The sequence below is a fragment of the Paroedura picta genome, chromosome 2, assembly GCF_049243985.1.
Source record: "Paroedura picta isolate Pp20150507F chromosome 2, Ppicta_v3.0, whole genome shotgun sequence".
Taxonomy (NCBI): Eukaryota; Metazoa; Chordata; class Lepidosauria; order Squamata; family Gekkonidae; genus Paroedura; species Paroedura picta.
The window spans coordinates 20,670,705-20,697,187 of NC_135370.1; the positions used below are offsets into that span (position 1 = coordinate 20,670,705).

Genomic DNA, 26,483 nt, shown 5'->3' on the forward strand with positions numbered 1-26,483 from the left:
TACGGCCTTCGGAAGTCTTATCAATAGGCTAGTAAAAAAAATGGGACCATACGACCAGCCTGGAAATGAGCAAAAGGAGGGATGAGCAGAAAGAGGGATTCAGTTCTCTTCGGCTCCCCTTTCCAACCTCAGAAATGCAATTTTTCCTAACCTTAAAAAATAAAACCCACAACAACACAGTAATATCTTGGAAGGAAGCAGTGCAACAAACACTGGGACGTATGGGGAGGTGCAGGAAATCGTGGGTCTGTGAGGATGTGCTGAAAAGAACCCCCACATCTGAGGCAGGCTCCGTGCTCCCGCAGCTCATGATGGCCAGAAAACACCCTGTGATAAAAGAGTTCAAAATGGCCTTAAAATATTTTCACCCCCCTGGTTCAGCCAGACTCGGGCATGTGGAAAAGCTGAGAGAGGGATGAAGAGGAAGTCCAAAGTCTGTTTTCCTTTGTACATTTGCAATATTCAGGAGCAGGGGGCCATGGGAGAGGGGATTATCTGGAAATCCCACTCTTATTATGGGTTTAAGAAGACTATCTCCCCCCCCCCAAAAAAAATGACAGCTTCCTCAATATTCCATTCATACCTCAACATTCCATCCACTTTGTGGCATATTTAGTCCTCATCAGGCCGTGTGTCATCAGGCAAAGAAGGCGATTTGTCCCGGGTACAAAGTAAGGGTCCCCTAACACAGCTCCACTTGCAGACTGTGAACCCTACCACCTTGCTCAGAATTCATTTTAAGTTTCATTTGGTTTAAAAAAAAATAAAGGAAATGGTGTATTGAGACTGCAAGGACGCTGAATCTCATGGTGCAAGTGATATAATACAATCTGGCTCCAACTATGAAGGAAATACGACACATATTTTGTGAATAAAATGGATGCTAATGTGAGGCTCAAGTGATTGCAGATAGCTAGGGCTGCCAGCTGAACTGGGGAATATCTGCAGATAGAGCCTGGGGAGGGCAGGGTTTGAGGAAGGGAAGGACCTCAGCAGGGTATTATGCCAGAGAGCCCACCCTCCAAAGCAGGGGAGATGATCTCTATTGTCTGGAGATTCTGTTGTGATAGTGGCCGATCACAAGGGGCTACCTGTAGGCTGGCAAGCCAGCATAGCACTGATGGGCATAAGAGTCTGAAACAGGGTAAAATATTGGTCACACTCAAGCTTGTTGTAAATATTTCCTTGGGAGGCAAGAAGAGAGTCCTGATCCTTAGCTAGGCCTGTGCCCATTCATTAAGCCTATGCCAGTAAGGGAATCTACTACCCAGTAAGGCAAAATCTGGGCAGCAACAGAGAGAATATTAGGACAGGTAGGCTTAGGAATATCCCAGGTAAAGTATCTCCAGGAGGAGAAATTCTGCTGCAGAGCTGGCTGCCTGCAGTCAACCAGGCCCAAGAAAAGACTTCAAGTAGAGAGTGAAGAACATCTCCAATTTTCAGTCAAGGGCTACTGGAGAGCCATTTTCTGTAGGAGTTCCCCACTGTGAAAGTGACAGTGAAAATTATAGATGCTATTTTGCTACAGTATCCTCCTGTCTTGGAAATAAGCTCTCTCTCTCTCTGCCTAGAGAAACCTGAGAACAAAGTAAGTAAGTTTATTCAGTCATTTGACCCATATAAACGATCCTTATGTAAGGACGAAGAGCAGTCAGATTATATAATATGCAGTAAAAATCAGTACAAATAAAATATCATGAACTAATACAAAATTGTTACACGTGACTATTAAGAACGGATATGAAGAATAACATTATTCACCGTAAAAAATATGAGTGCAATACGGAGAAGAAAATAATCTGTTAACTGCGCAAACAGGAGATCAACTTGTTAACTGCAAAAACAGGAGATCAAAACAGGAATCACAACCAGGTGAGATTTACCTCTTCTTTGCTATGCTTTAGACGCTCTTGCTAGTCTTATCCTAGTAGAAATATAAAGAAATGTTGCTACACTATAAGAAGTGGTTGGAACTTTATCCCTTAACAAAACAAAGGTGTTACTATTATATGAGGAGTAAAGATGAGTGTTTAGTATAACGTGACAGCAAAGGGAGAGTTAAACTATCCCTGATAATGCTATAAAACAGGCCAGATAAAAGTATGTGTGAGAATGTTTCCGTTCGGCTAGTATTACAGGGGCATAGATGTGTTTCCGATGGTCACCTAAGGCAGGAGTAGTTAACCTGGCAGGGGCTCATGGGAATTGTAGTCCATGAACATCTGTAGGACCACAGGTTGATTACCCCTGGCCAAAGGAACCTGCCCTCCAGAAGAGCTGAAGGAAGCACATTAAAACCTGCTCTGGAAAATGCCCAACAGTATTTTGGTACAGAGATATTTGATAAATATGGGACTGGAATATTTCCTAACCAGCGTTTCAAGGTGCTGTATAGTCTGGGAAGTACCGGTGTTTCCTCCTGAAGTTCTATGTCAAAAAGACGTCCTCATTCAATGGCTTTGGCTGCTTTAACCTTGGGGCAAAGAAAAAGAGATCTCTCAAGAGAATTCTCACTCGCAATCCACCAGCCTTGGACTATTCTGCACCAGTCCTTGTAGGAGGTAGCAAGAGCCTCCCACCCCCCAGGTTCATCCCAGGGCCCCTACAAGCAGAGCCCCACCTATTTCTTCAGAATCCCAGGAGAAGGGAACAAGGTGTGAAAGAATCAGCTGCAGGAGGCATAATAAAACCCTGTCCACAAGGCTTTCAGGGTGACCTTGAGCCTGTCTTGTACCCTCTTCAACCTAAAAGAAGAACAGAAGAGCCCTGCTGGATCAGACCAATAGTCCACCTAGTCCAGCATCCTGTCTCACACGGTGGTCAACTGGTTCCTTTGGATGGTCAAGAACAAGGTGTACAAACCGAGGCCTTCCTTTGATGTTGGCTTATTGTTGACTGCCAATGGTTGACTGCCTCTGAATGTGGCGGTGCCCCTCAGTCATCATGGCTATCCTCCACAAAGCTTTCTAATCCTCTTTTAAAGCCACGTGTGCTTGTGGCCATCACCACCTCCTCTAGCAGTGAACCCCACATTTGAATCACTGTCTGTGTAAAGTAGCATTTCCCTTGAATCTACTGTCCATCAGCTTCATTGTGTGACTTTGAGTTCCAGTATTTTGGGGGAGGGAGAAAAAGAATTCCCATTGTCAACTCTCACTCTATGCATAATTATGTAAACCTCTATCATGTCCCCAACTTTGTTGTCTCTTTTCTACACTGAAAAGTCCCAATCTCTAGGTCAGGAATGGACAGCAGGAGCCAGCCGCCAAGCGCTACTTTGCTCTCAGCCAAAGGGAACTGCATGAGAACTGTGCACTGCCCCTCAGGCTGTTACTCTGCTGGAGATGAGGAAGATGCTCTGGCCACAAGCCTGAAGGAGGGAGGGGGGGTGGGGAGGGAAGGAGAGGAGGGAGGGAGGGAGAGAGGGAAAGAGGGGAGGGAGGGAAGGAGGGGAGGGAGAGAGGAAGGGAGGGAGGGAAAGAGGGGAGGGAGGGAGAGAGGGAAGGGAAGGAGGGGAGGGAGGAAGGGAGGGAGAGAGAGAGAGGGAAAGAGGGGAGGGAGGGAGAGGAAGGGAGGGAGAGAGGGAAGGAAAGAGGGGAGGGGGAGGGAGAGAGGGAAGGGAAGGAGGGGAGGGAGGGAGAGAGGGAAGGGAGAGAGGGGAGGGAGGGAGGAAGAGAGGGGCAGGAGAAGGGAGAGAGGGAAGGCCTCCATGCAATTCTCTGGTGCTCAGGCCCTGCTTTCTCCTCAGCCCTTCAGCCTGCCCTTCCCAAAGAGAAGCTTTCCAGTGCCCCCAGGAACCTCCACTCCAAACTAAACGGAGTCCATGGGCACCTCTCTCCCAGCTCCGCCTGGGACAGGGACATTTCTGGATGCGGGAGTGGGTGGCAGCAAGAAGCGCAGCAACGTGGTTCACAACTGGGTCCCCCGCCCCCCCACATCCTTGGAAGAAACTGCACTTCCCTCCCCTGGGAAAGCCGGATAGGCCAAATGGTCCACAGACACGCCCCGAGTGGCAGGCCAGCCAGTTCACACGACCGCGCTGCCCGGGTTCCCTCCTCCTCACGGCCTTTAAGATCCGTCCCAGGATGGACCGATTGATCCGCAGGGCCCCATAAGCCGGTGGCAGAGGTCCTTCGGGCGCAGGTTGGGGGGTGGGGGTCGCGTGGACTAGGGGCTGGCGGGCTTCCTCGCCGGGCTTCCAGGCGCCGTGGCTTTCGGTTGTGCGACTGCGCCACCGACCGCGATCCAGCCCGAAGGTTTCTCAAACCTGGAGGCTTTCCGCGGAGCTCGTTGCTTGGAAGGCGGCCCCGCGGACATGGGCCAGGCTACGCTCGCTGCCGTGCAAATGGCATCCCTAAAGCGCACGAGGACGACCCAAGTCATCGCACCAGGCGGCAGTAACGCTCCTGAGTCAGACAGCTTGATAGTTTTGACTCCGGATTGAGTCCGGATCAAAGCCAGGCGCCACTAGGGAGGCGGGGAAACGAAGTAGCCCCTCCCCCGCTGCTTTCGGAGCAGGCTGACCCAAGCGCAGCTGGACTGGCTGGCCTTAAGCGGGGGGGGGGGGGGAGAGAAACAGCAAACCGGTCCTGTTCGCAGCGCTGTCAATCCAGAGGCTTCCCAGCAGTGGCAGTTCGCGGGCCTTCCGGGGGGGGGGCTTTAGGGCAGAGGGGCGCTTGCCTTGTCTCCTGCCTGGAGGGCTTCCAGAGAGACCACCCACATGCCGGAGAATGCACTTTGAGTGTGCTTTTGGCAGCTGGATTTATCTTTGTGAAACAGGAAAATCTACTTCTAAAGTGCCTTGAAAGTGCATCCTCGTCTAAACCTTCTTGTAAAGTGCCTCGAAAGTGCATTCCCTTGAAAGAGCATTCTCCGAAATCTTGCCTGGAAACGGCATTCTCCGAAACCTTCCTGGCGGCGCGCTTCGCGGTCAAAAACCCAATGTTGACCGCTCCCCCCCCCCTCCCCCGAAGGCGCATCGTGGCGCTGGAGCTGCGCGCCAAAAAGCCAACCCGCTGAAACCGGGGCGGCTGACTGCCGAGTCTGGCGAGTTTCCCATCACTGGAACCCGGCGGCAGCGGAAACCTGTTAGACCTCGCAGAGGCCAGGCTGGAGGCTCCCACCCGGAGGTTAGCCTGGAGACCTGGCCAGTCTTTCTGCCTTGGCGGCATCGAAGCGTTTTGGGACGCCGATATATGTCCTTGAATGGAGCCGAGGCATGGGGGGGGGGGGGCGGAAGCCTCGGCGACGGCAATGTCCGCGGGTGCGCTGGAGCCCTGTCCTGCCTAGCGCTCCCTCCGACACCGCCCCCGCCGTTCACACGTTCAAGTCTGACCTAGGCGTGCAGGCCGAGAAAGCAGGAAACCTTTGGGGTGGCACAAGCTGCGGCCCCAGTTTATTTATTAATTTTTATACCGCCCTGCCATACGGCCTTCAGCCGGGTTTCAAATGCTCGGCGTGCGGCAGGGGGACCCCAAACCGCTGTTAATGCGCACGACCCCAGGTACGAGTTGCCGCAACTAACAATGACACCTCCGCGGAGCTGGGAAAGGTCCCCTGAGTGGCCACCGAGCTGGGAAACGAAGTCAGAGTCCAGGAGCGCTTTAAAGGCCGACCACGTCTTCTTCGAGGTATGGGCTTGCGAGCGCGCGACACGTCCTCGGATCCCGCGTGCACACGAACGCTCAGACCCGGGTTAGAACCTTGCTCGGTTTTCAAGGCGCCCACGGACTCCACCGGCGCTGCTGCTTCAGACCGATAGGGCGACCCCCCCCCCCTCCCGCATCCTCGCTTGCTTGGAGAGTTAGCCTCGGCTCGGCGGCCTGCAACCACGTGTCGAAAAACCACAGGGAGAGCGTACGTGTGAAGATGCCGGCCTGTGTCCCACTGTAAATCACTGGCCAGGGGTGACCAATCTGGAGAGCCGCAGTTTGGCCACCCCTGCCACAGGGCCATGCCGCGCGGGATCGAACCAGCGTGAGAATGGCGGGAAAGCGTTTCCGGGAAAGGAAACTGCAGCTCCGCCTCTTTGTCCTTCTGGGCGCAATGCATTCAGGTCAGGGCGGTGTTAATCCAGCCTCCGCCTCGTGCTGCTCCCGAAGGGTTGCCAGCCTCCAGGCAGAGCCTGGAGATCTCCCAGAATGACACCTGATCGCCAGACAAATGAGATTAGCTCCCCTGCAGCTTCGGGAGCAAACCTGACGGCCTACCTTAGATTCGAGTTGGTGAAATTTCCCCTCCAATTGCCCCATCCAGGAATTTCCCAGGTTGGCAGCCCCAGCGATCAGGCGTCCTTTTCCTGGTGGAGAAACTGTATTCCTACTTAGGGGCAACCCCCCCCCCCCATTGAACTTAGCATCCCTCCACTCCACCCTTCAGGCAAGTGGAAATCATTGGGCCTTATTGGAACCGATTCGCCCGCCTCTCTGCGCAACCTGGGCCGCCCAGGCGGCTTTCTAGGCGTCTTTCCCCTCTCCCCCTCCTGAGCCCCCTGGGGGGTCTCTTGCCCGCTCCGTTCTGGCGCACGATCCAAGCTCGCCCTGGCAGCCAGGCAGACCGCCGGCGATCCCCCTGCTTGGATCTCTAATAGGCTAAGCCGACAGGGGAAGGGCCGCCGGTCAGGTCGCAGGTGAACCTAGAGGGAGGAGGAAAGAGAGGGAACGGGGGTGGGAGCCTGCCGAGAATCCCTCCCCCCCTGTTTCCCGAGCTTCCTGCCACGGAGGTGAGGCCTGGAGGATCCAATCCTTAACACGTTGGTTCGGGAATGTGTCTCTCGAAGTCTTGGCAGTCTCCCTGCGAAGTTTACTTCCTGAGGGGGGGGGGGGGAGAGAAACAGAGCTAAAGGGGACATGGAAAGAACTGGCCCGTATGGCCACTCCCCCCAACCCCCCACCCACGCAAAGAACCGCAGGGCAGCATCCCTCCGCCGCCCTTCAGCCCGGTTTCGCGAGGACTAGCAGGCTGACGCTACCACCGGGGTCCAGCGATGGCAAAGTCGCTGGACTCAGCAGGCAGCGGGGCTGGTGCTCCGGGCCATTCTTGGGCGCGCGGCTCCAGCCAAAGCAGCCGGGCCTCGTGCTCCATGGGAGAAAGTCTCGTGCCGCGTCCCTCCCCATAAAAAAGACGGGAGCCCACGGGTCGGCTCAAGTCGCCGCCGCGTTCCGGCTTCCCCGGGCCGCGGCTCTCACCTGTCGATCACGCCTCTTTCTTCAATCAGAGGCAATCGAGGTGGGGTGGGGGGTTGGTCCGTGGAGCTGAGTGGCATTAAAAGGCATTATAATTGCGTCGCGGGGGGTGGGGAGGGTGGGGGAGCGAGCGAAGGGCTCCTCGCCTCCCGGCGCACGCCACACACTCGCCGTCCACACCCAGCGTCGCCAGCCTCGGGCCAGCGAGATGCCAGACCCGGAATAGCTCGCCTCGCTCCGGAGCAGCCCGGGATCAACAGGCGGCTGAGGCAGGCCCGCTGCGGTGAGCCCCCAAATGGAGTTCAGCTGCGCGGCGCCGGGGAGGGGGGACACCGGGGAAGGGGGGAGCGGGTCGAGTGGCTGGGGCGGCTCCCCCCCTCCCCCGCGAGCCCCATGGGGCACCCGGGAGCAGATCAGCAGATCCGACGCTCCCCGACGGCTCTGACTGCGGGGAATAAAGGGGGGGGCGAAAGGGGGGCAGCGCATGATTCCTTGTCTACATGGCGGCACTGGGAATGGGTGGGACTTCCCGGGCCCAGAAGCCCCAAATCTGCCCCCCCCCAGGTTAGAAGGGGAAAATTCTTGATGAGCGTTGGCGGAACTGAATATTTGCATCTTCTTCAAGCTCCCCTAAGCGGGGGGTGGGGGGAGAGATGGGGGAGGGGAAGGGGAAGAGGAAGGTGGGGGGGGGGGGGAAAGAATCAACACCGAGCAGGTCCCTCTGGACTCGCGACGATGCGCCCCGGGGCTTCGTGGCCTTGCTGGAACTTTGCCGTCGGCGGAAACGCTGCCGTCCCGCTCTCCCCCCTCCCTTCCCTGAACTCGGGCTTCTTGGCCCTTCGCGGGACTTTTCTTTGGAGGGGGGCGGCGGCGTTTCGTCGGCTCGGCTCCCTCCCCCGGCGATGCGGCCCGCAGAATGCCGTCCAGCGCCCCGAGACGCCAGCTGCGAAATGCAATCCAGTAAGAAGCCCTCCCTCCCTCCCAATTCCCGGCCTCCCTGGTGGCAAGAGATGGTGGAGCGAAGCACTCGAGGGGAGCTCTGGGCGGCAAACCCCGGGGGGGAAGGGGCCTTCGAGGGAGAGAATTAAGAGAGGCGTCGGGGGGGGGGGGGCACATTGAAGGCGCTTGGACAGGTTCATTTTCTGATTCTCGCCGCCGCTTTGCGGGGGAGGGAGGAGAAGTCGGGTTCGACCGCAATCCCGGGGGCAGAAGTGGGAAGGCGGAAAGATTTTGGGTTGATGCCCTGCAGGGGTTGAAACGGCGCGTGCAGCCGACCAGCGCAAGGGGTGACGGAAGGACCCGGCCCGGCCTGGACGGGGGGCCCCCGGCCACAGATCCGGCTTCCCCCCGGGGTGTATTCCCCTTCGCTTCAGCCAACTGGGCTGGCTGTTCCCAGGCGCTTCCCAGGAGGTTTCGCTCTCCGCCTCTGCCCGCCCTGCAGGCCAAAATAACAGCCATCATCCAAACCAACCGCGCATTTTAATGCTTTTTTTTAAAGCGGGGGGGGGGGGGAGGCGGGTGTTTCTGCCTCCCCAAAGCCTTCCACAATCCACACCAGACACGTCTCCTGCTGGAACTAAAGAAAAATCCAGAACTTCCCAGGCGGAAATCACGGTCCGCATCCAGGCTTCGGAGGCGGGGAAAAGCCGTGCGGAATCCGGTTCAATCGCGGTGTGAGAACAAAATCAGGAAGGAAGGAAAGATGGAAGAAAGAGAAGGGGAGAGAAAGGAAGGATGGAAGAAAGAGAGAAAGTCCAGCCTGCAGGACGGCCTCCGTTTGGCTTCTGGCCTCGGGGATCCCGCTCTTTGCAGGCGAGGGCGCCAGGGAGATGTCAATTTCACACGTAGAAGCCGCCGCCAAGGGCGGGGGTGTGTATCACGTGACGGGACCGAGAGCGGCTCCGGAGCGTTGAGTGAAGCCTGCTTGCCGAACGCGGATTGACCTGGAATCGAATTAGGCCCGAGCGCGGGGTGGTCCGTTCTTTAGCTGGCGCTTCAGAGGCCACCGCGGAGACCCTGGCCAAACCATCGGGGCGTCGTTTCCAGCCGACGAGCAAAAGAGGCGGCGGCCGCACCTTTCGGCCCGAATACAAGACGGGAGGGGGGTTTTGGGGGGAACGGGAAGTGGTGAGAAGCCTCGCGGGGCCAACGAAGTCGGGCCCGGCCCGCTGGTCAGGGCGAGTCTTTCAAAATCAATTAACCCGGAAAGACCCAGAAAATCTAAATGGGATCGGCCGCCATTCATCAACGTCCGCCCGCAATGAAAACACCCGAGATTTTCCACTAGGAAAGGCCGGGAAGCCACCTCCACCCCTGTCCCAAATGATTCCCCGGGAGGGCCAGGCCCCGGGGCTCCTGGCCAGATCTCACACTTCAGCTCGAAGGCAGGCGGCTGGTCATGGCCTGAGACCGCCTGCGAAGGGAGTCCCCCCCCCCGGACAGAATAGGGGGTGCGGAGAATCCCCCCCCCCCCCCGCCTGCAGAAGCAACTGTCTCTTTCCGATGGACCCAAAGCTTTCAAAGCGCTCCTCCGCCTTAGCCTGCCGTAGCCTACGGATGCAGTTCGGCGGCGCTTCTTTCCGGATCCGTTTTTTGTAGCCTGAACCATCTCATTCTGCACACTTTGGGCAATGCGAAGCACATGGCCTGGTCCGCACAGGAAAATCCAGCTGTTGAAACACACTGAAAGTGAGTTAGCCGGCCCGTGCAGAATGAACGCTGGACTGAAATGCAACACAAAATGTAGCCTTGTATGGACGACGAAGAAAATAATAGTGACAATTAATAATAAATTGGTAAAGGCATATAATACCAATGATACCAATAATAGACGGTATTGCTTGGAACAGCAAGAATAGTGCAAAGATACTTCTGCAATTCCCAAGAACCTGGTTAGATCTCGAATTGGGGAAGACCCTCGACCACGCAACTACCCTACTGTGACAACCGTAATGATAACAGGAGCCGGATGAACTTTATCGCTTTCCATTGAAGAGCGCCCCAATGCGGACTTCCATCGCCTTCCGGCGGAACCCGGCCTTCCCTTCCTCTCTGATTTCCAGGCTGGAAGGTGCAGTCCCTTCCCGGACCATGGGCTTCCCGGAAAGGCAGGCGGCTTTCTGTGCAAAGGAAGGGGTTGGGAGGATCCCTTGGGTTCTTAGCGGTGCCATTGGACGAATATCGACCCCCAAGTTGCCGTCTCGGAAAGGGTTTCTCAAGGGGGAAGCGGGGGAATAAAGGGGTGCTCGGGCCCTCTATGGGACCCGATTTCTTTTCCGACCGGTCGGCATCTTTGGAAGCCGGTGCCGTTCTCCGAAAGCCACGAGCGGGAGGAGGGGTGCAAGATGTTGAACACGTGTAGAACAAACCCGATTCGGACCCGGGTTCCAAAGCCGCTGGCTTGAACAGTCGGTCGCTTTCGTTGATTTCCTACCATTTCGCACGTGCGAAAGAACGCCGTTTCCGTCCGCGGTTTGCCCTTTCAGGCAGCCCAATCCCGTTGCGAAGCTGATCCAACCGCGTGTTTTAGTGTGCCCGTGAAAACGGCCCGCCGCCTTTCTCCCCAACCAGGTCCTGAAGCGGGCCTGGCCGTTTCCCTCTCCCCAATGCCATCCGCGCCACAAACCGGCGGGAGAAGTGCAAATTGCAACGTGAAAAGTTGGGACTTCGAAAAGCCAACAGCCAATCAGCCGGAGAGCGCCGTCTTCGGAGATGTCACTTTCCAGCGAATTGAGGGAGGGACATGTCCTCCCCGAGGTATCTCCCTGCCACTCCTTAAAATAATGAATCTGATCTCCAGTTCTGGTGGGACCTCTGTTATGACACGTGGCACAATTTCGCCCGGTGGCTGTTTGGATCAGAAGTGGGGGGCTCCAGTTAATCCCAATCAGAACCCCCTCCCTTTTCCAGTCCACCTTTCTAGGGAAGCCACCCAAGGCGGCTTACACTAAAATCAATCCAGAAAACCAATCAATCTCTTCTAGCAGCAGACGGTGAGCCTAGACGCTATTACTAGGGATGTAGTCATGAGATTTAGGACTTACACACACCAAATGCCTTCCCAATGTTCTTTGCACCTGGATTTCAACATGTGAAATGACAAGCCCCACTCATAAAGGGACCCAAGCGGCATGATTTCGCCTGTGTAAAAGCAGCCGGCTACCAAGTAATCTGGTTAAGGGCTGCAAAGGAAGCGCTAGCCCCAGGAATGCCTGCTGTGGCAGAAAGGAACCTGGAGGTGCAATCCCAAATCAAAGGTGGGGCAGAGTCAAAGGGGCTCCTTTCCAACTTACAAGAGCGCCCAACAGCACCTTAGGGACCCAGCGGGTTTTTTTGTGTGTGACTTTTCGAGTGCCCTACAAGCACCCTTACAGTCTGGAGTCTAGAGGCACCTTGAAGATTAACACAATTCCGTTCTGGGACTTTTCCTTCATGCATCTTCAGACAAAAACTTCCGCTCTTAAGCATTCCAACAACGTATTCTTGCCAGCCTTGATAGAAGAAGAGCTAGTTCTTATATGCCGCTTTTCTCTACCTGAAGTAGTCTCAAAGCGGCTTACAATCTCCTTCCCTTTCCTCTCCCTACAACAGACACCCTGTGAGGTGGGTGAGGCCCAGAGAGCCCTGATATCACTGCTCGGTCAGATCAGCTTTATCAGAACTGTGGCGAGCCCAAGGTCACCCAGTGCTTGGCATTTGAGGCCATTCTGAATGGAGGGCGGGGGGGGGGGCTCCTGAAGGCTCCAACTTGGTGCCCAAGGCTGAAAGTGCCTGGCCGAGGTGGCAGAACGGCAAGCCAAAGTTATATATTTGTGGCAGAGCCGTGTGGCGTAGAGTGCAGATAGGACTGGATGGGGCGTATTGGCTAGGTGGATAGATAACTGTTAGCCTGAATCTGTCCCTTGAAGACTGTACCCATTTCAAGGGTGCCAGCTGCCGTTATTGCTCTGGGCATGACTGGCTGTGGGAGATGGGGTCCGAAAGAGCCTCAACAGCAGCTGCTGAGCTTTTGGGGTTTCATTTTTCAAAGTTCTCTTCCCCTTTAAAAAATTGAAAAGCCGGCACCTCCACCAAACTGAACGGAGGGAGGCTACAACTTGAAGAGCACTTTCCTGCCAACAAATTTAGAGTCCAGGAGCACCTTTAAGACCAACAAAGTTTTATTCAATCGGTGAGCGTTTGTGAAAGGTGCTCCTGGACTCCAGATTTGTTCTGCTGCAACAGGGATACCTGCTTGAATCCAACCTTCCTGTGAGTAAAGGTAGTGGCTTTCCCTGCCTTCTGATGCTGGCTTGCTCAGTTTTCCCTTGGGTCCATCCCGTATGGTTTCCTCCAGCGAAATGTGCTGCTACTTCAGATTAAACATGCCTCTGTCTTGGATGGAAGACTATTAGTCTGAATACTTGGCGCCTGTACAGGCCCGCCAACCACAGCTCTGCGAGGTAGGACAGTATTACTTCTACACAGCACCGGAGTCGAGGGAGCGTGGCTTTAGAAGCCTTAGCTGTCCTATCTGAGGAGTACAACTCTTGCTGAGCTGGATTCACTTGAGACTTGAAGAGAAGAAAGTTCTTGAAGGCTCGTCTCCTGGTTCATTGTGAGAATGCTGTGTCAGTCTACCTGGAGTCCAAGTGAGAGGGGCGGGTGGACCATGAAGGCAACCAAGAATGGATCCGGGTGGGTTGCTGTGTTGGTCTGAAGCAGCAGGAGGAGGGCTAAGTCCAGGGGCACCTGGAAGACCAAGCCAGTTCTACTCAAGAGCAAGCACCTACAGGCTTGGTCTCCAGAGGGGAGGGGGCAGGAAGGTCCCAATCCGGGCCCATTGGCCGGAGCCTGTCTTCAATCCGGAAGTCCACGTGGATCAGGTCGGAGCTGACAAGTTACCCCAGATGCGGCCCCAGCCCCGCCCAAAGGACGGAAGAGCCGTTGCACGGGATCCCCCTAGAGATATGCCTGCAGTTTGCCGCCACGGAGAAGGGGAGGAAGCGGTTCGGTTCCCCACGAAACCGAAATCGCCTCGGGGATTCTCGCGCGGCCGGGCTCCGGCGCACAGGCGCTTTGCGCCTCCCCCGGCTAGACCGCGCGATGGCGCTGCGCGAAGGCGAAGCGAACTCGGCGCGCCTTCCCCTTCCCCGCCGCCCTGAACTTCGGAGCCGGCGGGGCTGCGTGAGAAAGCAGGATCGGGCCCGGGAGCTGCCTACGGAAGTGGGGCCGAGCGGCGCCGGGCCGAGGGAAGCCGGGCCGGCCAAGCTCACGCTTCTCTTCTCGGCCTCAAGGCCCAGCGCCGGCACTTCTGGCGCCCTCCTCCGCGCCTCCAGAGAGGGCCCGACGCCTGGCGGAGGCTCAGCGGGTCCTGCTCCCCACTCGTCGGGTTCCCCCTTCCAAACGTGCTGGCGAACGCCAGGCCAGGTCCAGACCCTCGGGCCGCAGTCCCCGAGGGGCCTGCCAACCTAGCCCCCCACCCCTCGCCGGGGAGGCGCTCTAGGCCCAGGCCATGCTATGGCCCGTCGGCCTTTCCTTGGAGCCCCGGGAAGCCGCCAGGGGAAGGCGGTGGGCGCGCTGAAACACTGGCCTCGAGGCCCTCCGCGGGGGCCGCACTCTGGCCCGCCCTGCCGCTCTTCCCCCGTGCCTCGCCGGGCACCCGCCCCCAGGCCTTCCCCCCACTTCTGAGCAGGTGCCAGGAGGTGGTGGCACCTTTGTCCCGCCGCCCCCCGCCAGGGAAGCTCACGTGGCTGCACCTGGCGCGCCCTCGACGGCGAGGCGCCCTGCCCCGACGGCCGAGCCCCAGCCTTCGGCGCCGTTCCTTGCGCCCGAGCAGCCTCCACGGGACCGCGGCGTTCCTCTCCTTCCTTTGGCGCCGAGCCGGCCTAGCCTGCCCGTTGTGCGTGCTTCTCCTTGGGTCGGCCCGGCAGGCCCGACGGGTGGGAGCCCAGGCAGACGACCCGGAGGAAAGTCCGCCTTTGCGGCGTCCCAACCCGAAGGCCGGAGGGGCCCGGCGGCCTCCCTGTCGTGGCTGCTGGGGGAACCCGTCGCCGCTCTGCAAGGCCCCGACGGCCAAAGGAGGCCCAGAAAGCTGCGGAAGGTAGCCCGGGGCAGCTTTCTTTCCCCGAGCGGGCATCTGCCCTGCCCTCGCCTTCGGAATCTCCCCCGAGGCTCGGCCTGCCGCACCGATCGCGAAAGGGAACCGCTTCAAAGGCGAGCCGGATTCCCACCCTCGGGATCTTTAAAAAGGATTTTCACATGTACAGAAAACTCTCTCTGCCCGTGTATTCACCCTAAAAACCCCAAACCCTTGCCTTAGCTTTTCGCAACCATCCAAAGTAGTTTCGATTTCGAAATGCTGAAAAATAAGTTTTTAAAAGAGTAATGAACCAGAATTTGATTTTATGAGTGTGTATATATATAAATTGCCACTGACTTTGAACTAACGGGGAAGGGGCGCGGAATATCAGCCAAGGAAACCCCACGTAATTCGAAGCAGAAACTGGCTTTAACGCGCACGAGTAGGATCTGCGTGTGTTTTAGGAACTGGCGGTCGCGGCCGTTTATTTCGCCTCTGGTGTTGAGCGTTTTAGGGTAATTTATCAGAACACAATGAACCCCCCCCCCCACACACACACCCCGCAAATCAAAGCTAGGTGTTGATCGGGCACGGGAGAGTTTTGCGCGGCGGAATGGAACTCCCTCTCCTCGCCCAGACCGGATCGGGGCCCGGGCGCGTGGTTTCCTGGGAGCACAGCCACGGCCTTCGCCAAACCTGACGTTGGCTAGACGGATCGGGGCTGCAAAGCGACAGCCGAAGCGCCAGGCTCGCGCCGGATTTTGGAACTGGCGCCAACGAATTCGATGACCGCATTGCAACGGGGGCGCGATTCGAAGTGAGCCGGGGAGCCGCTGGATCCTGCAGCACCCCCCCCCCCCCAATCCTTATAAAAGATTCCAGCTCTAGGACATCGGCCGGGGCTGGGCCCGAGCTGGGCGGCGAAAGGAGGCCGATCCTGGCCAGGGGGAGGGGCGGGCACCGTGGAAAGAGCCCGGCCGGGGAACCTGCCTGTCACCTCTGTCGGAAAAGGTCGGGGGGGGGGGAGGGAGCACCCGGCCCTCGAGCCGCCGGCCTCAGCCCCTTCTCTCAGTGCGCAGCCTCTGCCGTCGTCCTTGGCCGCGCTCGGAAGCGCCTTCAGCTCGCAGTTCTGCAAGGGCCGCCCTGTTACGGACGGCTCAGCCAGCTCGTCCTGGCCTTGTGCCCCAGCGTTGCTGCGGGTCGGGGGGAGGCAGCACGGATCCTTGATCACCCTGCGGGGCGCCTGGAAGCGCTCGGGCACGGCTCGATGTCTGCACCCTCCGCGGGCCGAGCGCGGCCAAGGAGCCGGAGGACCAGCAGCCGGCAAATGGAGAGACGTTGCGTGGAAAGGCTCCCGCAGCGGCCGAGCCCCGCGACGCCACCGTGGGCCCTCCGACTGGGCCGCGGAGGAGGGCTCGCCAAGGTCTCGGAGTCGGGCTTTTGCGCCCCCCACGCCCACGTCCAGATGCGCGCCAACCTTTGGTGCGCAGCGTAGGCCTGGCGAAGAGGGGACCCGAACTGGAGGGAGGAGCGTGCGGGGGCAGGAGGGCGCCGGTGGCATGGGAGAGGAGGGTGCGGAGCCGTGCGCGCTGGTGAGAGGAAGGGGATCTGGCTCCCGAGCACGGCAGGGAGCGGCGCCATCGTCCCCGGCCAGGCGAGCCAGCTGCGGGAATCGGGGCCGGAGAAAGCGGGGGCGGTTTGGTCCTTTGCTTGCAGCCCTCTTTTTCGGTCAGCGTTTCCAACTCGCTCCCACCATTCCTCCTCCGAGAGGCCTGCGCTGCCTTTTCATAGGAGGGGGAGATCTGGCTCGGGAAGGTCGTCGGAGTACAAAGTCGGAGTGCAGCGGCGCCTGGGAGACCGCTCAAGCGGCATTGTGGGCAGCTCCTTTCGCGTGCGCCTGTGACTTCGCCCTAATGGTCGTTCTGCATCGCTCAAGAGAGCCGGGGAGAGCCTCCCAACGGCCTAGGTTTTGCAGGAAAAAAAGGGGGTTATCCCGTCCCACACACGCTGGAGAATGCAATTGCCGTGCGCGCTGCAGCGGGGTTTCCCCCCTGTGAAATCGCAGGACAACCTACTTCTGAAGTGCATTGTCCAACGTGTGCGGAATGTGGAGAGCTCGGCCCCTCTCCTTGGGTAGCGTGCATATTGGTGAGCGTTAAGCAGACTTTAGGCAGCGTTAGTCATAATTAAAAAAAAAAATCCCACACGCAGACAGACGTGTCTCTCACCCCACGGTACCAAGGTGTTTGTTTTTGACCCTCCGGCGCCACCGTCAAAAAACAAAACACGCTCACGCTCCTAAGGGTCCGGGCCACTGTGCCCGCCGCCTCCGTTCGCAAGCGCGCACGCGCAGCTTGTTTTTTCCCCCCTCCCCAGGAGTCGCCGCGAGGGCGCGCTTGAGTGACAGGCGCGCGAGGCGGGAGCCGCCGCATGCCGCGCGCTCCGGGGAGGCGGGATCCCTCCTCGCTCCACCACAAACGCTGGCCGGGCGCGAGGGCTTCGCTCCCCCGAAGTTGCGCGCGGGGCAGAGGCGTTGGCGGCCGTTGCTTGGAGCGGCGGACGGCGGCCCCAACTTCGGCTTCGACTCCCGCCCGCCGCGCCGCTGTTTTTTGCCCTCCCCCGACAAGGGCGAGGCGACGCCGGTTCCCTCGTACTCCTCCCGTCACACCACAGTGGCCCCCAATCCTAGAACGCCCCCCCCCCGCGGTTTTCAGAGGGGTGTCACGCGGACCGTTAGGCGCCTGAGGGGGAAAGCCCCGCCTCCCTCAAGGTCGGTGGGGGCGGGGCCTGCCTGCCTCTCTGCGGGCCGCTCGCCCCGCCCCCTCGGAGAAGGGAGGGGCAGGGCCATGTGCGTTTGTTTTGAGGCGGCCGCCGCGGGCTACCCGCGCGGGGAGGAGGAAGAGCCGAGCCTGCGTGCGCCGCCCCCCATTCCCAACCCCTCTCCTTCCCTCCCCCTCCCCCTGGCTGCAAACTTTGCTTCCTGATCGTCTGGACGCGCTGCTGAGCCGCCGCGGGTCCCTCGATCGACCAGCTATCGATTGCGCTTGCGGGGTGGTGGGGCGCCTCTTCCTTCCTTCCTTCCCTCCCGAGCCTGGCGGCTGGAGCACCACCAGCAGCAGCAGGAGCAATTGGGCCGGCCCCCCTCTGCCCCCCCCTGCTGCCCCAAAGCCCCATTGCCACTGAGGCGCCTGCCCTCCCTGGAGCGGAGGATACCGCGTCGGGGGCGGGAGGGGGGGTGTGATCCGGGGAGGAGGGGGGAGGGAGCGGTCGTGCTCTTGGATTCCGGGAGCCGGGAGGAGAAAGGGGTGGGGTGGGTGGGGGGAGATCCTCGCCACCCACCGGCAACAACAAAGATCCCCCCCAAGCCAGCCAGGGAGGGAGGGAAGGAAGGAAGGAAGGACAACCCCAGAAAAGGACTCACTTTGCCTGATGACTCAACGCAACTAATAACCATTTGTCTCCTCTCTGGCGAATCCCGCGCTGCTGCTGCCGCTGCTGCCTCCTGGCAGGCGGAGGGACTGGAAGTGACACATCGGGCGCTGCTGGGCTCTCGGGCGGGCGGCGGAGCAGCTGCTGCTGCTGCCCGGCTCTTGCGGCTGCCGCTTCTTTCGCCGGGCTCCGGATAGCGGCCCCCTTTAGAGGCAGCCTCTCCACCCCCTTTTCTTCTCCCCCCTCCCCTCTCTCGAGTCCTTTCCCCCCCTTTTTTTGCGGAAGGTGGGAGAAACCCTAGCCCCCCTTTCCCCCTCTCGCCCCCTCCTCCTTTCTCCCCCCCCAATCCCTCCCCCCCCATTCCACCACCTCGGGTGCCCTTTTTTGGAAAAGCTTTCCCCCCCCTCAACTTTCAAGAGAGCTGTGGAACAAGAAGAGAGACAGAGAGAGGCGTCCTGAACCAGAGGACGTTTTAAAAACCCCACCCCCCCAAAAAAAATAAAACACAAAACTTGGAGGAACTGGGAGAGAAGGGGGAGGGGTGGGGAGACAAAATAAGACAAGGAAGAAATCGGAAGGTTCAAGAAGGAACCAAGAAAACTTTCCACCCTGGATTCTCTACTTTTGATCCATGGACAGAGCCCTGCTCAGCCAAGTTACGGACAGACTATAAGCAGTAAGTACTCCAGGAGAGCCCATGGAAATCGAGGGTGATGCTCTCCAAAGATTTCTGTCAGGAAGCTAAAATGGAGGGGTGGGAAAGAGAGGTTGACTGGTAACTAGATAATAATTGGATCTGAGGGGCGTCTGGTTGGAGTATTATTCTTTTACATATTAATTCCTATTATCGTTTCTGTGTGGCTCGTTTCCTAAACCTCTCCAGCCCTATTTCCTCTCTCTCTCTTTTTGCTTTGCGATATTGTGTAGTCAAGCTTGCAAACGCAAGCTGCTAGAGAGAGTGTTTCGGCTGGAAATATTGAACCGATCTATCAGTCCTGGCACTAGGACTTGCAAGTCCTGCTGGGAGGAGCGGAGGAGAAAGTTTTCAGAGCTAAGCTGAACTTGATTTCTGTTTTTTTTTTGGGGGGGGGCAAATAACAAATTCAAGATGAGCCTTGAAGCGGTTCAGTTTCCAGAGCTGGCTGACTTCTGTTGCTTTGGGGAGAATTTACTTTCTTTTTTAAGTCTTGGGAATTGGGGTGGCCACTTGAAATGGGCTTCGCTGGCGCGTGAGTTTGGCCTGCGGTTCCGGCATAGCTCGTGCAGCCCAGAGCCGCTTTTAAAATGCATGACTAGGTGCATGCCTGGAACCCTGTTTTTATTCACGTGCCATCTGAGATGCATTAGCCACTTGAGTGCTGTCTGCTTGCTGCTCAATAGATTTGTTTGCTTGAGTCCCTGGCTTTTCTAAATCGTCCTCTCTATCCCAAAGACGGAAAGCCCAGGCGCATAAAGAGCTCCGGTAATAGCTCGGCTTATAAAGCTGAAGCTCAATGAACGATCAACTTCAGCGAAGCTTTCTGTGCTGGCTGCTGGCTCTCCGGGCATCGTAGGCAGCCTACTAAGTCAGGTGGAATAGCCAAGCGTGTTCTGGAGGGCTCTCTTATGTGATGTGGATCACAGTGATTCCTGCTAAGAACAAAGGTAGAGGTGCTCGGAATGGTTTGTTTGGATGTTTCAGAAGTGATGCTATTTTGTTTTCCTCTCTCCCTCTCTCTCCGTCTTTCTCTCCTTAGGTCCTTGCTCGTTTTATTGTGATCTTCCTGTGGGAACGCTGTCTCCAACTCCAAGTAGTATGGACCGGAGAAGTGAGAGTCCCTGTCTGAGGGAGAGCCCGGACAGAGGGAGTGGCAGCCCTGAAGTCAAAGGTCCTCCCCCGGTGAAGGTGGCCAGGCTGGAACAGAATGGCAGCCCAGTGGGAGCCCGAGGGAGGCCCAACGGCTCTGTCACCAAATCACTGGGAGGTAACAAACCTAGTCTAACTAGTGTATACATGGCAGACTGGCAGTGGAGGTCTCATGGCACAGGGTGTCAGGGTTCAGCTTAGTGAAGCTTGAGTGTCTTGGTGTAGGATTACAGGAAGAAAATCCAAGGTAGCCTTTTGATGCCTGGTTGGCCTCTCATCAGTAACTAAACAGTCTCATGAGAGGAAAACAGCTTACACAGAGGGCTGGCATCCTTTGGGCATTTTGCCATTCTATATAGAGGTATTAGCTGGCTGACTTCACACTTTGCCTGGCCTGGCAAGCTTTTATTTGCTCGTTTATTTGCCTCTTTCTTAGAAAGGTGAACAAGAAGGCTTGGGAGGTTTTTTTAAACAAATACTTTGTGGGTTTTCATGTCTCCGATGCGTTCTAAATAAGGCTGTGTCTGACCAAGTGATAAAGCAGTTAGTATTTTAAAAGGGCTCCTAATTCTTATCCTAGAATTTTAAATCTTTGCTAGGTGCCTTATATAAACTTAAGGCAGCTAATTTGAAATCTTTTGTTTTTATAATAGCCTGAAGTTCGCTGTGTTTCAGTAGAGCTGTATAGTGCAATCCTGTACAAAATTGTTCCACTCTCAGCCTATCAAAACGAATGGTCTTAAAACTGGAATAACATTTTCCTCTGTAGTTCTATCAGTCATTGTGACAAAAAAGGGGAAACTTCGCTGCTGCTACTGTGTATACTTGAAATTTTGGTATTAGAAATGAATTTTTAGGGACGGTGATCTCCAGCATGCTTACTGTAAGTTTTGTCGTAATTTGTGCACAATACCTTCAAGAAAATATATACAGCAGATTATGGCTATAGAGGTATCTCCTTAAGAAGCCAAAGACCATGCTGCTTTTTAACGGTAGTGACAGTGGATTACTTTTTTTTGTACTAATAGTTGCTTCACGGAGGTTATAACTATTTTATCTTGCTTCCTTGGCACTCTTGAGCTTTGTGTCCTCGGGTGTGGTTTTACTTCCATTGCCTTCAGTAGAAGATTTTCTTAACATCCCAGAACCAAAGGCGCGTAAAGACCTTGATTTATTTTGTCACATGAAGAGCCTTTCCCTCAGAGTGTGTTTAAACTGCTTGAATGCTGTAATGGGGTAAAGAAAAAGAACAAAACTAGCAAGTAGGCCGTTTTTGAAAACATGCAGCAAACTCACCCGTACTGATGAACAGAATTCTTATTGCATAACACTGAAGCAAAAATATACCTTAGGTAGATTTTTGAGCAAGTGGAACAGTGTGGCAAAGTGCCATTGCATTAGTTTTTAACAGTACAGTGCTAAACACATTTTGCTTAGACAAGTTAGCAATTACTGAAGATTGGCAAGAGCATGCAGCTGAACACCCCCCTCCCACCCCGTGTTCTGAGATTGCTTTAGGTAAGAATATTTAACATAGAGCTTTAATTGTGAATGCATATCTTTTCCTCGGTAACTCTTACCGTTGTACACTTATGGACAAAAGGAAAAAGAAAATTTGAAGTTAAACACTTCAATCTTCATATTAGAAAATAATAACTGTCATAGAAGGGCACTAAATTAAAAAGTTTGCAGTTGATTGTGAATGCTCGACAATTAATCTTAGAGCGGATCAGAATTGTTTCGAAATGTTTCAGCTCCTTTACCTTTCGGAAAAGATTGTAAATGTATCTTAATGTCCTCTAATAATTTGCTAAATGCACACTTAATTGCAGAAGGCTTATCCTAAAATTTTGGCTTACACAAGCGTTCTAATTGCAAGTGTGCTTTTGTATAAGAAGTTCCTAAGGGCTTTTGATCGTATCAGTGGCAAAGATTGAATCAGCTGAGGAATAGAATGGCCAGTTTAATTCAGCTGTATGTGAAAACCTTAGTTCCTCAAGGCCATGTTATAAGAGTGTTACCTTTTCATTTACTATTACTGATTCAAATAACAAAGTCATACTGCAGGGTTTTTCAAACCTTGTTTTGTTGGCAGATTCTTGTTTGTTGGCTTCTGTTCATGATGTATGAAGGAGAGGCGGAAAAAAGGGCATAGCTTATTTTCAGATCAGCAATACTCACTGTTTGGTTAAGTAGTAGCAAAATACATTGCTTTATTCAGGCAAAGATGTCATTATTTTGTATTTATTTTATTTTAGAAGAGCCTTTAGGATAATTACATTAGCTGTGAGAGGCTTTTGGCCACTGTCCTTCTAAAGACTTTGATAAACAAATTATTTGCCATTTGTATTATCTTCAGATCATGACACGTGTTTTTATTGAAAGCGTATGTGATTTCCAAAGACAAATTTGAAATGGTACAAAATTCTGTCCTTTTGTAACTAGAACAGTGATATCTAATTAGATTGAAGGAGAAAATCCATCCCAAAAGGAAACTGTTGTGACATGCGCAAATCTCTGGCCTGTAAAATGCAATAGCAGTATGCTTTCTAACTACAGTAAAGGATTGTTTTACAAATAGCAACTATATTGAAAGGACTGCCTACAATTTTCTCACATAGTGTGTCTGAAAGAGACGTTACTTGATTCTAAATAGCTTTTAAAATATGGTGGCTCTAAAGCTTTAGTTCTTACATGTTTCTTTTAAAAATATTGGTTCCCAGTACTTTCAGTTTTAATGCTCAGTATTTGATTAGAATATATTCTTAAGCTTTCCTTTAAGAAAGTAGTAATTAAAATATCAGTATGTACTTATCATCGCTGATACTTTTTAAGCAAGCGGAAAAATTCAAGGCTATGTTGTTGCAAGATGCTTTTTTAAAAAAAAAGTATTGTAAAACAATTTACAGAAAGATATTCTTTTGGTATATTGGGTGTTCTAGAGTTAAAATCTTTTCTGGATTTCAGTAGAAAATGTAAACTTTTGTTTAAGATGGATCATGTGGCCTAGTAGTTCTGTCCCCTTGGGATTTTCCAATTTTGTGCTTGTTTACACGCCAGTTAAGCTGCCCTTGTGAGGGTTAAGTTTTTTTGCCTTGCGTGTTCCAGCAGTTTCTCAGGACAAACCTGTTGTTATCTAAGTGGTCTGTTTTAAACGTGTATGTAATAAAACAGAAGTGCTGCGATATTCATGAGTGGCAGCTTTTATAGAAAGTCTATTGGAGAAAAAGGCGAGTATCTCTTTAAAACGCATATGATGCCTGAGAGAGAGGTTAGAGCAAGCAAGAGTTCTGTGGTGTTGACAGCTTTATATCCCTGCTGGGTAACATTCACTTACCAGAATTGGCGTCCTCCCTCAGTTAGTAATGCGCTCCATAAGGACTTGGAAAAAGGGTGATTAATGACCAGAAAGCTGGAATTTGTAAAAATCCTGATTAAAATGTATCCGTGATCATGGCGCTTCACGTACCATTATGTTAATTCTTAGAGATGGAAAAACGTGAATCTGAGGAATTCAAGCACAGTTCAGTTTTATAATCTAAGGCTGTGATCCTTATCTTACTACTTGGTGGGAGCAGGCTCTGTTGAAATTGGGGGAGGTTATTTTCAAACAAATTGCCTTTTGCCCTTTTATGCATTCTAAACTGTAAAGTGAATTCCACAGGTCAATCCCCAAATCTGGCACAGGCTGTTGGAGACCATGTCATATTTCATTTGCCCAATCATTTCCTATAGGGTCTTGTTTCTGATTCAGCTATACACCTAATATTACTAGATTCTGCATATTTGAGTTTGATTGAAGGATTGCTGGGGTCTGTATATATACAGAAACCTATTTTATGCCGTTTTACTTTACTGTTGGACTAGAAAACCAACTTTTTGGTACATATTCTTTAATGAACTATATCAACAATCCCCCTTCCCACAAACTAGGTATATTGTATAAATGTCAGACAAATGTCAATTGAGTTTTAAATGTCTGGCAAAAGGTGTCGGGTATAGAATCATGTCATACGCATGTTTGCCCAGAAGTGAGCCCCATTGAATTCAGTACTAGCTACGTCCGAGTCGGATCACAGGCTTTGCTTTAAGGCCTAGCATATCACTGTTAACACTTGAATCATACTGGTAGTAGGCAGAGCAGGGTCTAAGAGAGGATGTTGTTGCCCGTTATTATTATTAACATATTTCTAAAACATTACTTCTGTTTGGTGCATTCAGTAGGGTATATCAAAGGCAAACAGGAGGTGCTGATTGAATGTTGTTTGTAACAACCGTTAACACAATTTGCTTTCAATTGATGGCTTTTCTTGCAAAAGTTGACAAGTAGCCGAGGATAGCCGAGTTGGTTTGTGGTAGAATAGCTTGGCTTGAAAGACAACAAATTTTCAGGCTATAAGCTCTCTACCCTTGTTGGTCTTTATGGTGCTACTGGGCTCAAATCTAGCTGTTCTTGCAGTACTACTTTTGCAGTCTGTTGTGTTAGAGGGATATCTTACGCTTGTAAGGCCTAAGCAAGCATTGATGTTGGTATTTAGTTCAAGCCACAAAGTCACGCTTGCTGTTCTGCTAACTGAAATGTCCTGTTTAATGCACTGGCCATTCATATATGACATTTTTCATATCCCGTCGGAACAAAGCCCTAAGTTTGTATATTCGGAAATGGTGTCTATAAAAATACAATTTGGATTCATGTCCAAATACAATGTATTGGATTGGTGAATGTAGCAGTTCCTGCTTTTCTCACTATACCTTTTGCGCGTGCAGACTAATCCTTACACTTGAAAGCTAGATTCTCTGAAATCAATGGGGCTTCTTCCCAAGTAAATTGCACACAATGAAGGAATTAATGCTGTGAGGAGTGCACAAAAGAGATCTATGCTCTTAAGCAAACTATGTATTTCAGAGAATTTAAAAAACACAGTAGTTTATTAGGTGCTTATAATAAATGTCACCTTTCTGTCCATACCATAAAGGAAATATAATGCAACGATCCATTCCAGTAACAGTGGAAGACATCCTAATAGCCGTGCATGATTACTGTAGATACTAATTTCAATTTCATCATTAATGACTTTAGGTGCTGGAGGAAAAAGAAATATTGCAAAGTTTGACAGTTCTGTATGTGTGAACATAGGACTTCAGTGACAGGAAAAGGGCCACTGTAGAATGTATGGTGATAAAATTCTGAACTAATCTACAGGTTTTTTTCCTCCAAAGCATTCCAGATGGAGAAAAAGTTGGTATATGGAGAATGAGGCCTTGCTTTTGTTTTTAAATGTTGCATCTCTTTAACATGAATGCAAGAACTTGCAATAATGTTTCATTACTGGAACAGTGCATTTTCTCATATCCCAGTGTTGTCTTTGGCAATAATTTTGAATTTAAAATGGGGGGGGGGCATAGTACTTCAAGACACCAGGCAGTTTAATCCTGTAGCTTCTCAGAAGATAGGGGTTTATTTTCTGTATTTGGCATTAGTTAATAGCATTTCAAGTTTAGAGACATATCTTTGAGCAGCACCAAGATACTGATTGACTTCCTGAAGGTGTTTTACAACTCAAGGCAGTGTTTAGTAGATGCAGCGTCTCTGTGTGGGTGTGTGAGAGTGATAGAGAAAGAATTGATAATGCTGTCTAAAAGGGAAAGTACTTTCTCGGCAACAGCAAATAGTAGCTCCGAACTTAAAATATAACTCTTTTTCGAGGATAAATGATGAATCAATCTTATGTTAATTGGTTCCTACTGTATAAACTCTACGGAAACAGATGCACTTTTGTATCAAGGCATTCTATGTGAAACTGTTTTAAGAGCTAAAGCCACAACTGACAAACATTTGAGGAGCTGATGATTTCAGAGAAGTATACTTAATTATCTCTTGCCATGCTGAACTTTCCCACCATATTTAAGCTAAGCGCTCATCACAGAGAGCTAAACATTTATCTTGTGTCTCTGTAAGAATGAGTTGCAATTGATTTGGGGGCTGAAAAAAGAAGATCCACAGCGACATCTTCTACTCTGACATTTTTTCCAAGTATTCACAGTAACTATTTCTTGGAGGCCTTGTATGAGGTGAATCACCTTACTATTATCAATTCTTACAATATTCTTTTAATTTTGGAACCACTGCAGTGGTAACTGTGGAAAACATGGCAATCCTGAATAAATGTGAGGATGTCTTGCTGTGTATTCCAAACATCTTACTCCAGTTCCTCTCACATCTGACTTAAGGCAGTGTTTCATGCTACAATTGTTGTGGAAGACTATCATGTTGCGCTGGTGTGCTCTGCAGTAAATGTATGAAGCATAGAGGTATCTAGAAAGGTTGGCTGGCTCAGAGTTGCATGGTGTTTCCCATAATTACTATAACATGTAAAACACTGCCCTTTCTTGTTGTAATTATCTATTAGATAAGTTTCTTAAAAAAAATATTTGCTGAGATTAACAAATGAGGGCTAATTTGAGCCTTTGTATAATCTGATTCATTCAGACATGTTAAAACTATTTTTTTCACGCTATTTTCCTTCCAAGATGATTTCTGGAAAAACTGAGAATCATAAAGCAGGTTGGAGCTCTGCACATATTCTAGAGCAACTGAAGCGTGCCTAACTTCATTGAAATCAGGGCCATTAAATACTCAACAATGTGCTTAATTATTTAGAGTTCAATAATATTTAGATGTATCTGACCTGCATTGGATTGCCCTACCTTTTTGTTACTGTCACTGTTTGTGTGTGTGTGTGTGTGTCTGTAAATGCCACAAGCCAATGTGAGTTTCTCATCAAGTCAGCCCAATAGTAAGAGGTCATCTCTATGGCCTATTATGCACTGCTGCTGAAACGGCGGCATGAAGAACGCGGAGGAGGAAAAAGCGAAGCATACCGCTTACGCACGGGATGGAACGCAACGGCGGCAAAACCCAGAGCAGCCAATCATGCACACAGCCAATCTGGAGCCACTTCTG

At 52.6% G+C, this 26,483-nt stretch overlaps 1 protein-coding gene across 3 annotated transcripts in view; it reads left to right on the plus strand.

Moving 5' to 3' along the window:
- The first annotated feature begins 7,378 nt into the window (after window positions 1-7,378).
- Window positions 7,379-26,483, plus strand: part of LOC143829087 (DNA-binding protein SATB2-like) — a 190,061-nt gene continuing 170,956 nt past the window's right edge. For 2 of the 3 annotated variants that reach the window (XM_077319394.1, XM_077319392.1), the window contains exons 1-2: window positions 17,583-18,349; window positions 19,410-19,637. In XM_077319394.1, coding sequence (XP_077175509.1) covers window positions 19,469-19,637 — 169 coding nt within the window. In that variant the 5' untranslated portion in view covers window positions 17,583-18,349; window positions 19,410-19,468. Of the gene's footprint in view, window positions 7,468-17,582; window positions 18,350-19,409; window positions 19,638-26,483 lie in introns of those variants that run through there. The other variant, XM_077319393.1, reaches the window with a different exon arrangement.